Source organism: Dendropsophus ebraccatus, chromosome 5 (assembly GCF_027789765.1).
Source record: "Dendropsophus ebraccatus isolate aDenEbr1 chromosome 5, aDenEbr1.pat, whole genome shotgun sequence".
Lineage (NCBI taxonomy): Eukaryota > Metazoa > Chordata > Amphibia > Anura > Hylidae > Dendropsophus > Dendropsophus ebraccatus.
The window spans coordinates 42509848-42531351 of NC_091458.1; the positions used below are offsets into that span (position 1 = coordinate 42509848).

The following is a 21504-nucleotide window of genomic DNA, read 5'->3' on the forward strand; positions in this document are numbered from 1 at the left end:
AGTACATCCTCCTATGTTAAATCTAGCCTGAAATATGTGTTTTGTGGTGAATACATCGCTGTTGTGTTGTTGTAAGCTGTGAGCCTATGGAAATTGTTATGACTAAGTAGTCAGGAAGGATTCTCAGAGGTGTCTGATTGACATTCCTGTAGGAAAGAAAAAACAATCTTGTCACGTCTTGCACTTTGATCACTAACTTTTATCATTACTTTCTGCTACTAAGAAAGGAACCGAGTTCAATTTTTCCTTAAAGGGGAAACTGTCACAATGAACGTGCAGTCTGATCTCCAGGAATGATGTCAGAGAGGAGGAGGAGCTGAGTAGATTGATATGCAAAAATGTTCAATAGAACTGTTTAGTTATATTTCTGCTCAGTCTGCGTTTAGGAGTCCAGCGGGTGGTCCTCATCTGACAAACTTTTTCTATCAGTTTGCTTACAGAAATAACTGACAATTACTGGTTAGGACCACCCACTGGACTCCTAAGCCAAGATCATTCCATGTGCTGGCCCACGGTCTAAATAGCTCTTGGTGCTGTCCATTTCATAAAAACTATTTTTTAATCCAGAGAAGCAGTGTCAATGAGGTGGGGCCTAGAGCTTCTATACCCTAGGCCTTCAGCGCCTCCCTTTCCTTGCTGTCTGTCCTTCTTCATGCCCTTCATCCTAGATCAAGAAAAAGAGGTGCTGCAGGCATCATTGACACTAATGTATGTGTGTGTGTGGGGGGGGATCAGTGCACCCTATAGATTCACTTGAAGGAAATAATATTTTTTCGTAGATATTTTCTAAACATCACGCATATCACAGAGACATTTCCTCTTTTCTCTAGCTCACTTGTCACCTTTGCTGTGTAGCTTGGGGCAGAATAAGCAGGGTCTTAACATTATCATCTTCTTTATATTTTTGTTCCTTATACTGTATAGCACCAACATATTCTGCAGTGCTGTACAATGGCCGTCTTTCACCTCATACAGGGGAAGGAATTGTATTCTATCACTGACAATTGTTTATAGCTGGACATACACATTGGATATCTATCGACTGACCACTTGTTTGGCCTATAGCTATCTTTCTCCATCCCCCATACACACGCATGCTTGGCAAAGTCGAATATGCATTTTTTAATCTGGTTATTTATTGGAATGTATCATTCTTTCCTGTCAAATTGTGTCTTGGTATGGCCAGCTGTACCCGGACTCCTGGTAAAGCTGATAAGGTGTATTCTATATACATATTTCCATCCACAGTTTTATATTTCTACATGCCAAGGCTCCGAGCCTTGTGATAAAAGTATGTGAACCATCAACAATACGAGAAAGATAGGGTCAGGTGTAAACAGCAACAAAAAAGAAAAGTACATAACTTGTGCCCATTCAACGCTGAAGTTTTAATCTGCGGATTGACTTATCTGACCACGGTTGTCTGATGAAAGCTCGTCTTCACCTCCGAATGTAGAACGTTGATGGTGAATGAAGCCTCATTGGATTAGACTTAAACACATGTTATCCGAGCAATGACATTTCCTTTCATTTGGACTCTATGACTCTCCTAAAGAATGTTGCAGTACTGTATCTTTTACAGAAAATATAATGGACAGGAATAAAAAGTAATACAGGAAAATGTAAGATTGATGTCATAGACACAAATATTTCTTCTTTAATCTGTAATGGAAAACTAGATCTAATTGGTCACTATAGGTAACTGCTTTACTATCTGCCTCCTGAGTATTATTAAAGGGGTTGTGAGGATTAAAAAAACATTGTTCCAAAAACAGCGCTATACCTGGTTGTGTGCGGTATTACAACACGGCTCCGTTCACTGCAACGGAACTGAGCTGTAATACCACATAAAAGCTGAAAAAATAGTGGAGCTGTTTCCACCATAAAGTGGGTTTTTCTAATCCTGGAAAGCCCCTTTAAAGCAGCACTATCAGCAGGTTCGGGCCAGTGAACCTGCTGATATGAGCCAGCCGCTATTTACCTCAGGATTTCAGGGCTGTAAGTCATATTTCTGTGGGGTCCGGTATAGTGTAGTTCTCCGCTAATAGCTGATATGCTTATTATTGGTTCATATATGCATAGCTAGGCCGCTTGTTACGGCCCATGTGCAGAAAGCAGACCGTAACAATCGGCCTAGCTATGCATATATGAATATGCATAGTGGGCTGGTCGGGAGGAGGCAGGCTAGGGGGGTCGAGCGGGTGTTCCGGGAGCATGGGGAACACCCCAATTGCTCCAAACACGCTAATTAGCATATCAGCAATTAGCCAAAAACTACACTATACCGGACCCCACAGAAATATGATTTACAGCCCTGTAATCCTGAGGTAAATAGCAGCTGGCTCATATCAGCAGGTTCACTGGCCCGAACCTGCTGATAGTGACGCTTTAAGTCTCCTAACTACTTAAAATGTTTTACGATTTCTATCCTAGATTATGAGTGATTGTGGGGCAGGGGCATCAACTTTAGCTTTGGCTGTCCAGGCATGATGGGAATTGAGGTTTTGTAACAGGTATGCGCTAGGGATGGTCCGAACCTGCCGATTCCCGCTGTCTGCCCGCTCCATGGAGTGGGCAGATCCAGCGGGAGGACCGCCTGGAAAACTGGGATACAGCCATAGCCATAGGCTGTATCCCAGTTTTCCAGGCGGTCCTCCCGCTGGATCTGCCCGCTCCGTGGAATCATTACATTACAGCGGGAATCATTACCGAGAGTTCGGGTTCTCGGTTCGGACCATCCCTAGTATGCGCCAATTGATTTCCCCTTCCAGCTCTGTGCATGTGATCAACATGGACCTGCACAGTCAGTCTATGGGACTCTGATGTAGCTCGCAAGCATGAGCCGGGAGAGAAGTGCTCAGCCACATGCTTCTCCCTGCTCACTCTAATGTCCCATGTGACAGGTAGACTTAAATGTATTTAATTTCAGCTCAACTAAATGTAATTATTATAATTGCACAGTTCTGCCTCTATTATTGTTATCTTTGAGGCCTCCAGTAAGAGATTTTTCCCTATGGGAAAATAAGTGTTCGGATTGTAAAATGACAAATGGACATCTAGGGGCTCATAACACGGTCTGTATAACACTTAGAAGAGTAAAGTTCCAAAGCATTAGCGTGACTTGTGAGGTTAGTCACTAATCCCTTCATGGCCACAGGGGTCTGCAGTGCTTTGTAATGAAGCGGCCCTTCTCACCCTTCTAAGTAAACACAATTACTCTGATCCTTAAGAAATACAACGTGTTCAATCTCCAATCACAGCTGGAAGTTAAAATGTTTCTACCTACAGTGGCTGTTACCTCTCAGGGATTTTCTAATCTGTGACTGTTCTGCGGGTTGTGCATTAGAAATGTGCTACATGAAAAGTGTGTGTATATATATATATATATATATATATATAATGATAGGGTTAATTACACATAGATAACTTATATCTGCTTTCAGTACTAATGCCTAGAAAACACACCGGACCTTTTTTTTTTTTTTTTTTACTTTTCCTTTTAACTATCCACCATGGAAGATAATGGGGTATCTTTGTTCCCCCTTAGTAGTTGCCATGGTCTCTAGTGACTATCTTAGTGGCTTAATCAATGCCATTATAGTTGTTTATGATTCATGTCATTGCAGTAGGAGATCACTTGCCAATGTTTCTGAGAATATGAACCACAGTGCAGGGCAGGAGGTAGTTAAAGGGGTACTCCGGTGAAAAAAAAATTGTCCATAACAGCAGGAAATCCTAATAGAAAGCCTCTACTGCTCTGCGCAGTTCCTGATATGGACAGAGGTGGCAGCAGAGAGCACTGTGTCAGACTGGAAAGACTATACCACTTCCTGCAGAATATACAGCAGCTGATAAGTACTGGAAGACTTGACATTCTTAAATAGAAGTCATTTACAAATCTGTAAAACTTTCTGGCACCAGTTTATTGAAGAAAAAAAACGGAAAGTCTTTTTCAACCATATCACTTTAAAATATTTTTTGTGCATTTTCCTTTCTGCCCATCTATATTGTAATAATCGGTAGTCAAATACAGTGAACGTAAATTCGAAATATCGTAGCACTTTAATCCTTTTAGCATTGTTTTTGGTTATGTAGCGTAGGTCCCCGTATTGTATGCTTTTTCTCGTCAGCTCTTATCCAGCTCTAAGCCAAGATCATGGGAATTCCAAAATCTCGCCGTGTTCCTAGAAAGCATTGTTGACTGTATGACCTAGTTCAGCCACATAGTTTCCACAACAAAAGTTGTAGGAACCTTTTTTGTGTCTTCTCAATGCACACAAGCGTGAAGCCCATGAACTGTGAGCAGAGGTCCCAATTAATTGCCATTTGTTATATCCAAGGAAAAAAAAATAGAAGACTCTGTTTCCTAATTGACTTTACATAGAGGGTCCAACAGGGTTGGCTTTGTGGTGAAGGAGACACAGTGACTATAGGCAGCTCATTACCGGTGATGTTTCTAAAAAAAATTATATATATATATATATATATATATATATATATTATATATATATATTTTTTTTTTTTTTTTTATTTTATTTTTTTTACAGTATATATAAAAGCAAAAGAGTTTTATTAGATACATTTATTAAAGGATTATATGAAAAAAAAACAAAAAACGTTTCTTTCAAATCAACAGGGGTCAAAAAGTTATATAGATTTGTAATTTACTTCTGTTTAAAACTCTAAAGTCTTCCAGTACTTAGATGCTGTATGTCCTGCAGGAAGTGATGTAGTCTCTCCAGTCTGACACGGTGCTCTCTGCTGCCACCTCTGTCCATGTCAGGAACTGTCCAAAGCAGTAGCAAATAACTATAATAAACCTCTGCATAGGGAAAATAACTCTCTGTTAAAAAGTACATTGAAAGCTATATAGATGTCTCTATATAATGTATTTCCGTGTCCATGCAGTTCTACCGCACTGGTAGTTGGTTGACATCCAGGAAGTGAAAAAAACTGGCCTCCCTGCAATCCACTCGGTCCCCGGCTCCCTCAGCTCTCCCTTTGCAGGAAACACAGATCATGTGACCTCTGTCTCACATTTGAGTTTGTTTGCTGAGCACAGACTGAGGATGCAGCATAAGGGGGGGGAAAGGGGCATGTCCTTAATGTGAGGCCCAAAAGGGCGCAGGGCATGTGTTAGAGAGGGCAGGGTTATGGGAGTGGAAGAAACAAGACGTTCTGAGTGTGCACGGTAAAGACTACTAAAGATCTAGTCTAAATCCTCAATGCTGTTACTGTGCACTCAGTTTACTCCTCTGTAAGACTTTGTCTACCTGTAAGTCCATTAGGAGCACTGCCCCGCCCCTTAGCGATGACCCCAGCCAGCCCACTACATTAATAACCAGTAGAAGGGACGGGTTGGCTGTGGGCGGATTGGTGCTATGGAGGCGGGCAGTGCTCCTAACGGTCTTACCGGACCGTGTAGAGAACCACTAAGTGCACGGCACGGCACGGCAAGGATAAAGGCAAGAGACATACCATCCTTCTCAAGGCCTCCTATGCAGTAGGAACATATCAGTAGGTTAGGTTCCTCTAACCTGCTGATAGTTCCCCTTTAAAGTAAAATAAAAAATCTATAATAAAATATTTGAACTCATAAGGCATGGAGTAAGGAGTACAAATCTGACGTTGCGACAAACATCCAAAATAGTAGTTACATGGTTAGTTTTTCCTAAGGGAGAGCAGGTGGCATGGGGGATATGGGTCAAAGAGGAAAGTGCAGACATGTTCCTGAATGATTTATAGTACAACATATACAATTTTTGTCAGTGATCCTTCCCTGTTAGCTGCACATCTTTAGATCGTGCCATAAATTTCAACTGGACCATAATTCTTTTCTGCTGCCCCCTAGATCATATAGCACACTATCAATTTATAGGAAATTATTATGTTCATGGACAACGGAGAATGCTCTGAATAAGTTGTAGTGGTGTAGGAGACCCTGGTGTAGATCTTTTTGACAGCTTATAACATGCAGCCCCAGGATAGAGAAGACATGGGTTAGTCATAAGGAACAGTGTACTAGTCGTTTATGAAATTTATGCTCAGACATTGTATGTTTAAGATGAGACTATAAACAGGGCAGGTGTGCTGAACACCTGCGTAGAGGTCTTCTCTGCCTATAGGAACATAAAGGGTCAGTTAGTAAACTGACAAGTACACCAACTAGTCCTTGGTTTTGCTGATCTGAACACCTTTTTTTCCCCACATTTGCATTAAAAACTGTCCATACAGTCCATGCAGCTTGTGATATATGGGGCAGGCTGAGAATCTCACTGTGTGTGGATACCCAGCCCTCACTTCCTGTGAACCCACATCTTAGAAGCAGGCCTTCCGAAGTATTAATTCAATGAGAGTTGAGGAGCAGAAGGTATTTTCCGAGTGAGGAGAATTTTAAAATGTCTTGGGGATACAATGAAAAAAAAAAAAAAATGTCATACTCACCTGCCCTAATCACTTGCCACTGTGGTTCTGAGGGCCCACTGCTCTCCTCTTCTTGGTTCCTGTGACAGTTTAAGCCCACTCATCCAATCACTGGTTTGAGCAGACATTTTGTTCATCACAACATCACAGCAACTGGGAGCAGCAATATTCGAGTGCCCTCAGAACCACGGCGGTGGGCGATCAGGGCAGGTGAGTATGTCATCTTGCTTTTTTTTTTTTTTTTTATTGCACCTCGATGCAGGTAAAAAAAAACAACAACGCAAAACCTCCTTGTCTGTTAACCACCTTCAAGTATGTATTTAAGACATCAGGGACACAGAAGCACATGTACGGAGGTGCTCTAAGCACTATAACTACTGCTTTATGGTTGTATCCCTGGCCTGTCAGTAGCATGGTTCTCATCCTGGCAGGCACGACAGCTGCTTGGTTACCTCTGCTCCATGCTGAGCGGACATTGTTCCCTCCCCTGCTTTGCGTGTACACACAAGATGTTTGTCACATTGGTTTTCAGTGTAGCAGCATAATTCTTCTCAAAAAGCTTCTTATCCAGAATCTAATGAAGATCATGAAATGACTCAAGAGATGTGAAATGCCGAACATGGGCGGAAAACCTGTTAGTCAGTGGGTTCTGTTAGGGCCCATTTTTTTTGTTGGTACAACGGTCTGACAAGCCAAAACTGTGACAGATGCCCTGGATGCAGTGTGAACATAGTCTTATTGTAGCCATATCTTTTCCTCAGAATTAATCCTTGCATATAATGGCCCCAATAAGGTGTATGCATCCTTCATTCCACACCTGAGATTACCTTATAGTCACCTTATTGTGTTGCCGGGAAGGTTTTCAGCCTCCTAAGTGCTTAGCTTTGTAAACACTTCATGAAATCACTTGTTGGTGCGGAGGGCAGGTAGAATATTGTATACCTTCACTAATACTCTGGAGAGAAGTGACTAAAGCCGGGATTAGTCTGTCAGAACAGGTGAAAAAATACAGTAACAACAAAACGGCAGCCAAGAAAGCATCCACATCCCGTGTGTTGTGTATTAGATAAGCGCCTGAGCATGTTGGGATTCTATTAATTTACAATGTGGTCAGTTGACAAAATGTTCCGACTTTATTGTATTATTTAACCAACTAGCTTTGTAGTTATAGGTTATTTAATACAGCCTATAAATGATCACATTGTTGTTTTTATACGTATCAATTCTAGATTTCCTTAAAGGGGTCCTCCAGAGACTTTTCAAAATTAACTGGTATCATAAAGTTATACAGATTTGGAAACTACTTCTGTTTAAAAAAAAATTAAGCCTTCCAGTACTTATCAGCTGCTGTATGTCCTTCAGGAAGTGGTATATTCTTTTCAGTCTTACACAGTGCTCTCTGCTGCCACCTCTGTTCATGTTAGGAACTGTCCAGAGCATCAGCAAATCCCCCAAATCTCCCGCTTTGGACAGTTCCTGTCACAAACAGAGGTGGCAGCAGAGAGCACCATATCAGACTTGAAAGCATAAACCACTTCCTGCTGGACATACAACAGCTGATAAGTACTGGAAGGCATAAGTTGTTTTTTTTTATAAAAGTAATTTACAAATCTTTATAACTTTCCAACACCAGTTGATTAAAAAAAAAAAAACTTTTTTTTTTCTCTGGAGTACTTTAAAATTCCTTTAGGATATATTTACAGTTCCAGAAATATCTGACCTGGCGTGTTCCTTCTGCAGGCACATACATCTTTGCAAACCCAATTGGGCTTGTGGGAGTATCCTCTAGTCTGTTGATAGACCTGTCAGAACTTGTAATGGTGCAAACCACCAATTCACTACGTGGAGGTATAGTAGAGCCCCATAGACTCATGGGGCTCCACATAACCTGTTTCGGTCTACCTGAATCAGGCTTCATTACAGCTAATGTGAATTTGGTTGTGTTGAGTGGCCGCAGCCATGACCGGAAAACAATCCTTACTTGTCAGGTCACAATGAGAACCCATTCACTTACATTAGCTGTAACACACACGGTTATTGGTGAAGAAATATGGTTTTGCCAATACTTTTTACTACTTTTTGGCAGTTTTTCTGGCATTTTTAATTTAGTTTTAGTTTTGTTGTGTGATTCTTTCATCACATTAGTATTTCTGGCATCTAGAGTAAAACGCCAACATGCAAAGAGACATTTATCTCTGGCATCAGCATTTTTGAGTCAGAAAAACACCATGCGCCAATTATGCCGGCTTCAGGCTATGTTCACACAACGTCTAAAATAGAGAAAATGCAGCCGATTTTCATATTTAAAAAAAGTCTGTTATTGCCACGATTTAACTCACTGCAATGGCAATGCATTGAAGTCAATGGAAAGACGGACGTCCAATGCACACATTGTATTGAATAACGGACGTTTTTACCGCAAACGTCAAAATAATGAACATGATCATTATTTTCGGATGTCTTTTGCAAACAGCTGACTTTTTTTATTAGTTGTTGACACACAATTTTTCTTTTTTCACCGTTCTTTCTCCGTTTTTACTATTAAATTCAATGGACTTTTCAGTTAAGCCGCATCCAAAGATCAATTAGTAACCGCAAACTAGAATAGCAAACTAGAATATTGTACAAACACCAGTCATTGCACTAAGGGGAGGTCAGGCTGCTAAATGTCATTTTAAACGGAGCTAAAAAAAACATTGTGTGAACATAGCCTAATTGTCCCTTTGCTAAATAACTAGTGTGATTCCACCCTAAGGCTAGGTTCACACTGCGTTTTTGCTGTCTGTTTAACCTATCCGTTTTATGGGAAAAACCGGAGGCAAAAACGAATGCAGTTGTATATCATCCATTAGGATCCGTTTTGAGTCTAAAATAACGGACATCATTTAGCTGTCTGGCCTCCCCTTAGGGCAATGACTGGTGTTTGCACATTATTTTAGTTTGGAATTACTAATTGCCTTTTGAAAAGTCCATTGAATTTAATAGTAAAAATGGAGAAAGAACAGTGAGAAAAGAAAAACTGTGTGTGAACAACTAATAAAAAATGTCCGCTGTTTGTTAAAGACGTCCGAAAATAATGATCATGTTCATTATTTTGACCTCCGCGGTAAAAATGTCCGTTATTCAATGCATTGTGTGCATTGGACGTCCGTCTTCCCAGTGACTTTAATGCATTGCCATTGCAGTCAGTTAAATCTCGGCAAAAACTGACATTTTTTCAATATCAAAATCGGGCGCCTTTTCTCTATTTTTGACGTGTGAACATAGCCTTTTCCTGTACGTTAAAATAAGTAATTAAAAACAGATTTCGTAAACGGCCAACAGAAACGCAGTGTGAACCCAGCCTAGTTAGTTTCCAGGAGAGCGTCTATTCAAGCATTATTAAAAATTAAGTAGCCAAGATTACCCTGCCCAATTAATCTGAAATAGATTAAAAGTAAATGGAAAAGAACACACGTGGCATTTCTCCGCCGCCTCATTCTGGTATTCATGTGTTCTTTTGCCAAAGTACCATGAAAATGAAGAGTAAAATACTTAATATCTGTAAAGTTCTTAAGAAAGGTAATTTTTTTCCTGACGTTTGGTCTCTATCTGTGCTGTTAGTAAGCGTCAGTAATCATAATTGGGAACAAATTACCACCAAACCAAGGAATTATAGATACAGTCCCGGGCTGTAACTGTGGGTGGTGCAGAGCGTGCTTCTATACCTAGGCCCGAAGCCTGGAAAAAAAAAAGTTCACATTTGAGTGAGAACACGTTCTTGGGTAGAAGACCCCTGTTTCTGGTTGTGGTTTTATTACAATTATTTAAGGTGGGACATATGCTCATTCCAGGCAGGTCCCTGTCAGTCCTGCCCTTAATCCTGTAGGCCACACTTGTCAGGTATGCTCCTATATTGTCACCCAGGCAGTCAGCCCTTGTTTTCATATCTAGTAATCTGACAGTATGCAGGAAGTAGTCTGGCGCCACCAGAGGAATTACAACAGTGTGTGACTGTATGCCCGCAGGCTATGAGTTTTTTTTTAAGAATGCATTTCCAGTCTTATAACAAAGTGCTTGTAGCTGCAGGCAGTGTATTTATAGACGACTCCTGAGCCAGGTGTGTGAGAACCCACACACACACACACACACACACACATATATATAGGGCGTGGATCCTAGTGACAAATGACTGCACTTCTTATTGGATTTAGGCCCAAACATCTCTGCCATACCTGCCTTGTCGTCTCTACTACTCACTGTGCCCTACAAATTATCGTTGTATGACAGCTGAGGTTGATCCTATGATTTGTCTTAAATATTAGCCATATACTAGTAGATCAGAAGTTTGTGAAAGTTAGTAACAAAGGTATATAGTAACAATGTAACATGCAATAGTTAAAGTGTCCCTGGCAGTTAAAATATTGATATGTTATAGTGATGTGTCAAAAGTTTTGATGGGTCAGGATGTTTAGACCCTCATTCATCAGTAGATAGTCAGGAGAAGCACATGGCTGAGAGCTTCTCTCCCTGGAGCGTTGTGATCTCCTAATCTCCTGGAGACTATGGAGCCTGCCTTCTGCAGTGAAACAGAAAAGTCAGTGAGCCAGGGAGTGAAGCCCTTAGCCAAGTACTTCTCCCAGATCTGTCTAACAATTGGTGGGTTTCTGAACACCCAGACCTTGATCATAAAAGAGAGTAAAAAGAGACAGGGACACTTGCACTAGTGCTGTCCATTCCCCAGAGATACAGGATATATACATAAACCCCTACATGTATATGCTAGCACAGTGAGCAAGGCTGGAATTTCCCATCTCCTTCCTGTCTGGGCACAACCAACAATCAGTTTGTGTAGCAAATAAGCAACATGACAATACACTTTTATATACAGTAATGTACAGCATAGTATATTCAAGATGTCCCACACATAAGGCCAAGTACAATGCCTAAAGGGGTTATCCAGCATTAGAAAAACATGGCCAATGTGTGTGGATACCCAGCGCTCACCTGCTGTGAACCCACATCTTGGAAGCAGACTTCCGAGACATGAATTCAGTGAGTGTCTGGGAGGAGAAGGTATTTTCCGAGTGAGAAGGAATTTTAAAATGTCTTGGGGGTACAATGAAAAAAAAAAAAAAAGGTCATACTCACCTGCCCTAATCACTTGTCACTGTAGTTCTGAGGGCCTACTGCTCTCCTCTTCTTGGTTCCTGTGACAGTTTACGCGTGTAGAAAAAAACTACTCATCCAATTACTGGTCTGGGCCGAAATTTTGTACAGAAACGAAAGAGAGCGGCATTATTTGAGTGCCCTCAAAACCATAGTCATGGGTGATCAGGGCAGGTGAGTATGTCTCGAAGCAGTTAAGAAAAAAAACTAAACCTCACTGTCTGAATTTAATTTAAGTTTGTATTTAAAGGAGTTATTCAGCGCTACAAAAACATGGCCACTTTCTTCCAGAAACAACACCACTCTTGTCTACAGTACAGATGTGGTTTGCAGTTAAGCTCCATTCACTTCAATAGAACTGAACTGCAAAACCTGCACCCAAATTGGAGACGAGAGCGGTGCTGTCTCTGGAAGGAAGTGGCCATGTTTTTCCAACGCTAGATAACCTCTTTAACATTCTGCTATCTAGCGATACTATGTCAGCTCTCTAGAATATGGCGCTATTATTTATACCTTTAATTATTGCCATGCAAGCTGCTGTTCCAGTATGCTGTCACTAGGTGGTGGGTAGCATTTGTGGGGGATAAGGGGGTTCTACACATTCTAGTTTCAAATTTTTATGCATCAAAGGACATTCTTATATATGGGATATGGCATGGATAAAGGAAAATGGATGGGACTTTCTTTAACCTTTTTTTGGGGTTGGTTGTTACTAGAAAAAGCAGCTGCATGCATCGTTTTTTTCATCTGCTTATGGTGAGGACTTTGGTCATATCGGATCTGTCTGACACAGCAGCTGATACATTTCACGATCACATAATCCCCCATCCTCTTTCAATTAGAAGCGCCTCTACAAATCCTCTTTCCGGTGGAGATAAAAGGAGCAGTGATGCACATCTCACCTTCTACTAAGAATCTCCATTAGGATCAATAAGACCAAAAAGATATTTTTCTTGTGTTAGAAGGTCTTCAGATAAGATTATTTTTCATCATTCATTTATCAAAGCAGATTTTACGTTACAGAGATCACAGAGGACAGAGTTATGTGATGGTCAGCAGGCAGAGAACTAGGCCATGATGAATTAGGGAAGGCGCTTCTGTCTGAAACGCTTTATTTTAAAGTGATATTGCATTGAAATTTTATGCACTTTATAATTATAATACCAGGTGTGTCAATATAGTTATATTTTGTTCTTAAAAAGAAAAAAATCACGCTCCTGAATTATCTGTTTGATTTAATGACATGAAATAATTTGGGAGTACATGTTCTTACAGCTCTACATCGTGCTATTCCTTAGGTATTTCCATCCAGCAATGTATTTAAAAATTGACAACTTGGTGTTACCACTCCTCTTGTCAAAAGGGTGTGTCCCTGCACAATCTGAGACTTAGGGTGCTTTAAGGCAGACCGACATGGGGCTGTGCAAGGATGCAAATGAGGGCCGATTTTTTGCAGTGCCAATAAATTGAGTGGCTGGGCTGCACAAATGATCCTTGTATCTTTCATGCAGCCATGGAAGCTGACAGCATGAATATACACAAATCCATGCTGTGAGTTTCCAGATCACATGCAGTGCATACATTCTTAGTAAACTGCTGTGTGATCTTGCTCTCCGGCTTTTCCGCCCTGCTCTCTGACTCTGCCTCCTCTGGTTGTCAATCATTCTGGAGGAGGCAGTTGCCAAAAGAAAGAACTGGATTGGGATACCGTATCACACAGCAGCACAGAGGATATGTATGCACTGCTTGTGTGATCTGGAAACTGAATGACTGTTTACACAGGGAGATGTGCGGCCGACAGCGATATGTTTTACCGCAATCCAAAAGATGCGATCAGCTGAGGATCGGGTGTTTTCCCAATCGCAGTCAATCGCTGTCCCTTCTACACGGGACGACGATCAGTCGAAGGAGCGTTTCTACCAACAGTCCGATGTGTGTAAAAGGCCCTTTACCAGGGTATGTGGGGACCCAGTCCTGAATTGTAACACCCAGACCAGGTCATCAGAAACACGTTGGGCTGTAATAGGAAATCTTGGTCTACACACCCAGTTTTTTCATGTGTAAAAAGCTAAGACTGGTGCCAATCCAAAATGTAGGCCAATATACAAACTTTTTCAAAGGAATAAATATGATGATAACTGTATCTTTATAATTTACAGGAGGAAATAAACTGAAGAATCAGCATTTCCGTCTCAACTGGGCATGGATCTCTATTGAGAAGGAATTCTATGTGGTGAATGAAGAGGCCAAGCATTTAGAAGTTATCCTGAAACGTAGAGGATACTTGGGAGAAACATCATTTGTTAGTAAGTAATGTCATTTCCACTATGTACAGAGGAATCATTGGGGGAGATTTATCAAACATGGTATGGTATAAAGTGCCCCGAGAAACCAATCAGATTCCACCTTTCATTTTCCAAAGAGTCTGTGAGGAATGAAAGGTGGAATCTGATTGGTTGCTAGGGGCAACTGAGCCAATTTCACTTTACACCATGTTTGATAAATCTCCTCCATCATGTTTAATGGGATACGCGCATTGCTGGCTGCACATTGTATACTGTGGGGGAGAATGAACAGTGTACTTATGCCGTACATTCATGGGAAGACAGGGCTATATTCCTAGTGTTCTGTCTACACAATGACCATTTTTCTCACTTATCTTAGGGCCCTATTACACCAAATAGTACACTGTTCCGGACGATAATTGGTTGGTGTAATTGGTCACGTTAAAAGACAACGATCAGCCAGCATACAAAATGTCGGCTAATCGTTGTCTTAAAACATATTATATTAGAAAGACAACAATAGCGGCCGTCGTACCACGCAACAGAAGCAGCAGCAGCAGCAGACTGACGCTATCTTCTATGGGCCAACGCAACAATCTGTGGGCCTCCCCATGGCCCCCCTTCCCCGTTTCTTTCACGCTCAATGTCTGTGCATGTAATAGCACTGACAGCAAAACGAGGAGCGAGCGGAGTTCTCCTTAATATCGGGCCGTGTAATAGGGCCCTTAGACAGCTACATATAAGATATCCCGAGATACTAAGGTAGTCAACACCCGGACCTGTCACAGTCAGTGACTTAGTCCACCCCACATCTTGCCCTCTCAAAAATAGCTGCTTTATAAGCAATGGAAATGTTCAAAACGGACGATATCGTGGAATTAGCATAAAAGGTTTTTTTTTAGAGGCCCCCATATGTATAAGGAAAAATTTGAGAGAGCCTATTCCTACTGACCCCTAGTTGTGTGCAGCCAACTAATTAATATGTGGATCCCTCCCAAATCCCTCCAAAGAATGTTGGCTTTTAACTGCCGACCCTTATGTTATCAGAGAAATAAGCAGCCAACAGATTCTGGTGGCAACCAAACGCCTTTTTACATGGGCTATTATTGGCATTTCTAGGAGTGCTCAGTTAGCCGATAATCGGACTATGTAAAAGTGCCAGAGATCAGCGACAACATCAGCTAACATCCGCAAACAGCGGATATGGGCCCATAGCAATGTATTTAAATGGGCTCATAAATGATAAAGTGATCATACATTCAGCCTGGCCGCGTGATTTGTCGTAAAGGCACTGCAAACTGGCACCAATCAAAGGCCGCTTGCTTGGGTTGGGACAAACTAGAGAATGCTCCAGGTTTGCTCATCTGTAATTTTACCTTGGAGCTCACCCACTACTGACCATGTTTAGAATTATACAGAATCTTCTAAAGCCCAAGGATGTACAACCCTTATTGGAGTAAATAATAATAATATTTATTTGTATAGCGACAACAGATTCCGCAGCGCTTACAGATTCTGCAGCGCTTACAGATTCCGCAGCGCTTAACCCTCTATTTACCAATCATCCCGTAATTACGGAAATAAAACCTTACACAGTTCAACTATTTTACTTTTCCTTTAGGTTGAAAACAGTGCCTCTTTCCCAGACTGGTGTACCAGTCTTGTATATGCCCCCTACAGCAGGAAAAATTAAATTTATAAGCAGCATTAGCTATTGCACTGCATTGTGCATTGTTCATTGACACTACAGTATCTTCTATGTTTTTCAATGGTATATTTGATGACTGGATTTTTTTTAATAAAATCATTAACGTGCAATGATATTCTCAGCTTGCCAGCAGATGCACAAGGGGTCATCTGAGTTGATTCTGCAGGAGAACTGAAGGCAAATGTCTTTTAAAGTTCATACAGTCCGCTAGTTTACTCACCGGTGGAGTATTTTGCAGTATGCAGGCTACGTTCCAGCCAATGTTCCATCTCTGGCCAGGTCTCCTAATTCTTTCCACTAGCACATGCAGGCTGAGTTGTAATAATAAAGGGCAGCAATGACTTTTCAGCCTTGACTTCTCTATGGCCTATCAGAAGGCGCTTTGACGTAGGACGACTAAAAGACATCACCTAAACAGCAGTCATTTTTGCGACCGTGCACTGGTAATAAGTGAGCCCTATATAGACTACCTTTACTGTGTGCTGATCTACTAAATCAGCATTCATATTGGGCACTGATGTGTCCCTCTGCAAGGAGCCTCACTGTGTAGCTACAATCACAGATCATACAATGCATTGCAGTAAATCAGCTCAATAGACCTTAGCAAAAAGTCAGTAAAACGAAATGAAAGTACTTGCAAACTTTCTCAGCTTTTCTCTAGATCTTAACAAGCTTACTTGACATCAAACACGTTCTATCTAGAGATGCATCTCCATAAAGTAGTTTCAATAACCTTGGTCACAGAAAGGTTATTTCTAAAAACGTGTCCTCCAGCGGAGTTATTTAGGGATCTGGAGAAACTGATCTGACTTATATTCTGTGACTGACTATACAGGAAGTAGTGTGTTGCCCAGGAATTCCAGATTTCGTGTTATACCAGGGATAGTACTTCATGATTTACTATTAGACATCAGTTTATTTTACATGTTCACCACAAAGTAAAGAATCTTTTCTCATGTACTTTGTAAGATGTTACTATCGTGTAGGAAAGAAATTGCACATGGATTAAATGGGGTGTCTAGGCCTAAACGGCTTTTCTGGTGCTAATAAATGGTCAGGTCCCAGAAATTAGACCTCCTGGTGTTAAACATGCCGGCCTATCATAAAGTTAAGCCATCAATGCTTCCGTTGGACCCCACCAGTCTAGTTTTAAAGGCCTTTCTTGAGCACACAAGATAATGATTGCTGATTTCGGGGAGACTAGCTAAAGAAGACACTTTGGTTCACTTGTTAAAGTGCTCAACATAGTGAAAACCTAGGTGCAAATATGTAAAAGAGTCTCAAAACATGGGAATAGCCATATATCCCTCCAGGGAAGGAGAACCAAGCAAAGGGATGGCTCATGTGCGGAGACCATCAAAACCGCCATGATAGGTGACCCTTTAAGTCAATATCCAACTCAGTTACGAGTCAGGTAAGCATCCACAGACAGCTGTTTCAGGGTGTTGCCCCCCATCAGTGTGGAGTAAGATTCTGGCAACTCGATCCCTGATCTTGAGAGACCAGCTAAAGAAGACACTGTGGGTGGGAGATTGCTGTCACGCCAGTGTAAATAGCAGGGGTCCGCAAAGTCGACCATTAGTGTGATTTAATGCATGTGATATAGTAACACATTTATTATGTAGAACTTATTTTGTGATATTATAATGGATTATAAACGGCAGAGTAGGCAATTCCTTGCTGTTAAAATTGTAAAGCATGCCGAAAGATTTAAAAACTACAACAAAGGCCAGCGTGACATGAGCACTTGTCAGCCATGCTGCCTGGAGCTGATTTCATCAAGTTGTAACAAACCCCTGAGCCCCCCTTATACCGACTACTGTACTTCTTTTCAGTCTGTTGGCAGCTAAAGTTGATAGGGGAGGTGTTGAAAACTAATCAGTCTCCAATGAGCCAAATGGTAAAAATGAGTGAGCTATCGTGTTCTACAGGCTGACATTTATTTCTGGCTACTGCTGGGTGTTTTTGATCACATGCTGTTAACAGGATAACACACACGAAAGAAGAAAAAGCTCGGATTATCTGCGGAAGATTATAATGGTGGATATACAAAAGTGCCAATGTCTCTCACATCTCATAGTGCACTGGATTTACCAACAGCATGCACACAAGTGAGGAGACTGCCGCTAGCTAGTGAACTTGGGGACACGTTTATCAGAGACAAAAATTGTCCGATTTGCCCATAACAACCAGTTACAGCTTAGCTTTCATTTCTGCCATCAGCATGAGGTGGGGTCTGATTCTCAGCACCCCCTGCTTATCGGGTGTGAGAGGCCGCAGCACTCACACTAGCTCTGCTGCTTCTTTTATGTTTGCAGAAGCATCATGACGTTCAGGTGCAGTTCGGCTGCAGTTTTTTTGCACCACTGCTACTAAAAGTAGAGATTTTATAAGAAGAAGTACATAGAGAGGCTGTAAAGCTAGAAATAGTACCATGGCCCCCTCAAACAGCTGAGTAGAAGGGGTGCTCAAAATCAGACATCCACCAGTCATATACAGTCCTCAACATTGAAATTGCAGCACCAAGCAGGAAAACTTCATTGAATTATGGAAATCCCTGGATCGATAGATATGGTAATGATGGAATTATGAAAAAGAGGGAAATTGATTAAGACTGGCATGTTCGAACTCTGCCCCTATTCACTCCACTGGTGCTTCCCTAGAGAGAGCTGCGCCTGCTGCGTGGCGGGCACAGAATCTACACCCGCTCTGGAGCAGGTGTAGATATCTGCCATAGTTTATACCAGGAACAGAAGAAGGCCTTCCTCTTTTGTCTTGCCCTTCCTGCCCCCTCACCAGGCGAGCACGACTTACGCCTGGTGTACACTACAGTAAAGACAAAAATCTGTGTTTTTCCATGGTGCACGTGAGGAATGCACATTGTTGTTCAAAACATCTCGATATATTCAATATCGGCTATGAGCACCAGGCGTAGAAATATGCGGACTTAAGGACTGTCTTGGGCATGCAAATCATCAAGATCTGCTGCTGGCATCTCCTCTTGCAGAGATGCCACAGGCCATAGCAGTATGTTTAGGCCACCCAGGCTGCTCACAGGACCATAAGCAACATGCGGCTCGGCATTTTAATATTGAGAAATGGCTCCTGGGACACTTTGCAGGAAAAGCAGTGCCATTGGTTCCACAACCAGATCAATGTAATGCCAAGCTGTGTGTGTACCTGAAATGAAGAGTGAAGGGAACCGTACATTATGCCAACATAATCCTGGAATTAGGCCTGTTGTGATGTTTCCTCATAAAGGCCTCTTCATGATGTTGCCTGTGTCCAATCTCCAGCTGTCGTTGTGTCTAAAACAAAAGCGGGACTTAGATAGACCTCTACGGTCTCCATTGCCATTGCTGTTACAATCTTAATGTTCTGGAGGGAACATCATACTGGTCCTACTCCTGGGGTCATGTGTAGGGTAGCATAATGTATGCTAGCTGGACCATCTACTACTCATATATGGCCATATTATGGATCAATGAAAGGGCACAAGGTCCTTATTATACCTACACTTTCATTCATGGCATGCTCCATTGGATCTATTATATACACAGATTGTCTTCCCTAGAGGTAGCTCTTCTAGAAATACACAATGGCGTACATACAGCACATAAGAGTCTGCACTGAAGCACGTGGCCCAGCTTTTTCTGCTTTCTATAATTCAATAGCATATTGCAGCTTTGTGTTAGGAAGAAAGTGACAAACACAAAGTCATTGAATATTTTCCTCTAAAATGTATTTAATGTTAATGTCGGGTAGTGCTGGAGGGATTATATGACCAGAGATAGCGCTCGGAGCTCAGGAAACCTGCACAGCAGAGATACCAGGACAATGCATTTTATTATATAGCGAGGCACCATTGATTTACACATCCGTCTGTCTCCTTCTTATGTGGTTATAGTCTGTAAACCTTTGCCAGAAATTCCTGGGGTCATTTGGAGATGACTGCTCTATAAAAATAGCTCTGTGTCACCAGGTATCCATTGCATTTCATTTGCCAAATCATGACAAAAATATATATTTACAGATGCACTAGAGTTATCAATATACATACAAATAAGAGGCCAGACTATATTACAGATTCACAGCACTTTAAGTATATGATTTAATAAAGAAAAGGACAATTAGAAGTATAAAACAGAAATGAATCAGCCTAATGCACTAGTTCCCCACTATCTCTACAAGCTGTCAGCGAATGAAAAGTTTCTTGTTTACTTTCTGAGATTTAGGCTATGTTCACACTACGTAAATCTACGGCCGTAGTTCTCGCCGCAGAACTACAGCCGTAGATTTGCGGGGTGGAACATAACATTATTTGCTATGGGATCCCAGCCGGAGCGTACACACAACTTATACGCTCCGGCCGGTTCCCATACGGCGCCGCAAACAACTGACAGGTCCATTATTTGCGGACGGAATTCAATTAATTCCGCCCGCAGAAGGACCAGTCAGTTCACACAGTAAAGCAAGCGGCTCCGGACGTTTGCTTCACTCTGTGCTATGGGAAGCTCTGATGTGGGCGCGCGGTGATGCACCCGCATCAGAGCTCCACGGAGGAAAGATCATCCGGCCGGCTGAGACCGGCCGTTTCGTGACCTGGCCGGAGTCACGGAACGGCCAGTCAAATACGTAGTGTGAACATAGCCTTAAAGTGTGTCCATCTAATACGCACATGTATTGTTTTACAGCTCTCTTTTTGCCCTTATCATTGCACCCTTGCAGCTGAATGGCTTGCTACAATCTTGTTGATCACCGCTCATTTAAAGGTCGGGCTGCATGATCGATCGCTGGATCATTCTTATGTCCCTTTTACATCATTATTGTCATGCACATTTACATAGCGTTATTTGCCACATCATTATCCGCACATTTACACAGGGCAGTTGGCATTCGATAACAATGATTGAAAGGGATTATTCAGGATTGGAAAGATGAATGCCACTTTCTTGCAAAAAAAACAAAAACAAAAAACACCTTCTCAGTCCTCAGGTATTACAGTTTAGTTCTATTTACTTCAATGGAACTGAGCTGCAAAACTCGCACCCAGACTGACCACAGAAGAGGTGCTGTTTCAGGAAAAAAGTGGCCATGTCTGCCCCTTTAACTGCCCACATTGAAGATGTGATCAGCCGGGGAATAAGCGGTTTATGTTTGTTGGTTGGATAATGACCCTTTTTACGCGGGCCATTTATTGGGAACAAGCTTTTCTTTGAACACACCTTTGTCCAATATTCGGCTTTTTAGTGCTCATGTACTATTATAGATCAGTTTTTTATTATTATGTATTTATAAAGCGCCCTTAGTTCCAGAGCGCTATACAATAGATAGGCAACAGGCAGGAACAATACAAGATCAGAAAACATTACATGAAGGCAAAAGACAGACTGGTACATGGGGGAAGAGGACCCTGCCCGCGAGGGCTCACAATCTATGGGGTATAGGGAGAGAAACAGGAGGTAAAGTGCAGCCATTCAAGTGTGATGCAGAGTTATTGTAGGTTGTAGCCTTGTTTGAAGAGATGGGTTTTCAGGTTACTTTTGAAGGACTTGATGGTGGATGAGAGACGGATGTGTCGGGGTAGTGAGTAGTAATCAATTGTGGTTATAGTTCTGCATTCTGGTATTAATTCATTTTTCACACTTAAAATGGCTCACTTAGATGGACTCACAGATGACCAGGGTCACATATGACCCAAAGTCCAGAATATATTTTATATAGTTAAACATGATTTATGCAATAAACTCATTGTGGAATACTCTAACACCTGCTGCATTACAGAAATCAATGCTTCAGAGAGTGGGTGTCACAGTGTTTTTATTAAGTTTTTCTATTCCTTTTTTAGCCTACTCCTTGACTCTCAGATCCCTCTTTTCCTTTTTCAATATTACTGTTTTCCCTGAAAAACAAACTTGCATTAATATATTAACTGTATTA

The 21504-nt window shown here is 41.6% G+C and overlaps 1 protein-coding gene across 1 annotated transcript in view; it reads left to right on the forward strand.

The window, feature by feature from the left end:
• The window catches only part of FREM2 (FRAS1 related extracellular matrix 2), a 153270-nt gene that overhangs the window by 60161 nt on the left and 71605 nt on the right, over nucleotides 1–21504 (forward strand). Inside the window, exon 3 of the mRNA XM_069969951.1 lies at nucleotides 13731–13877. Within this exon, the coding sequence (XP_069826052.1) occupies nucleotides 13731–13877 (147 nt within the window). The remainder of the gene's footprint in view (nucleotides 1–13730; nucleotides 13878–21504) is intronic.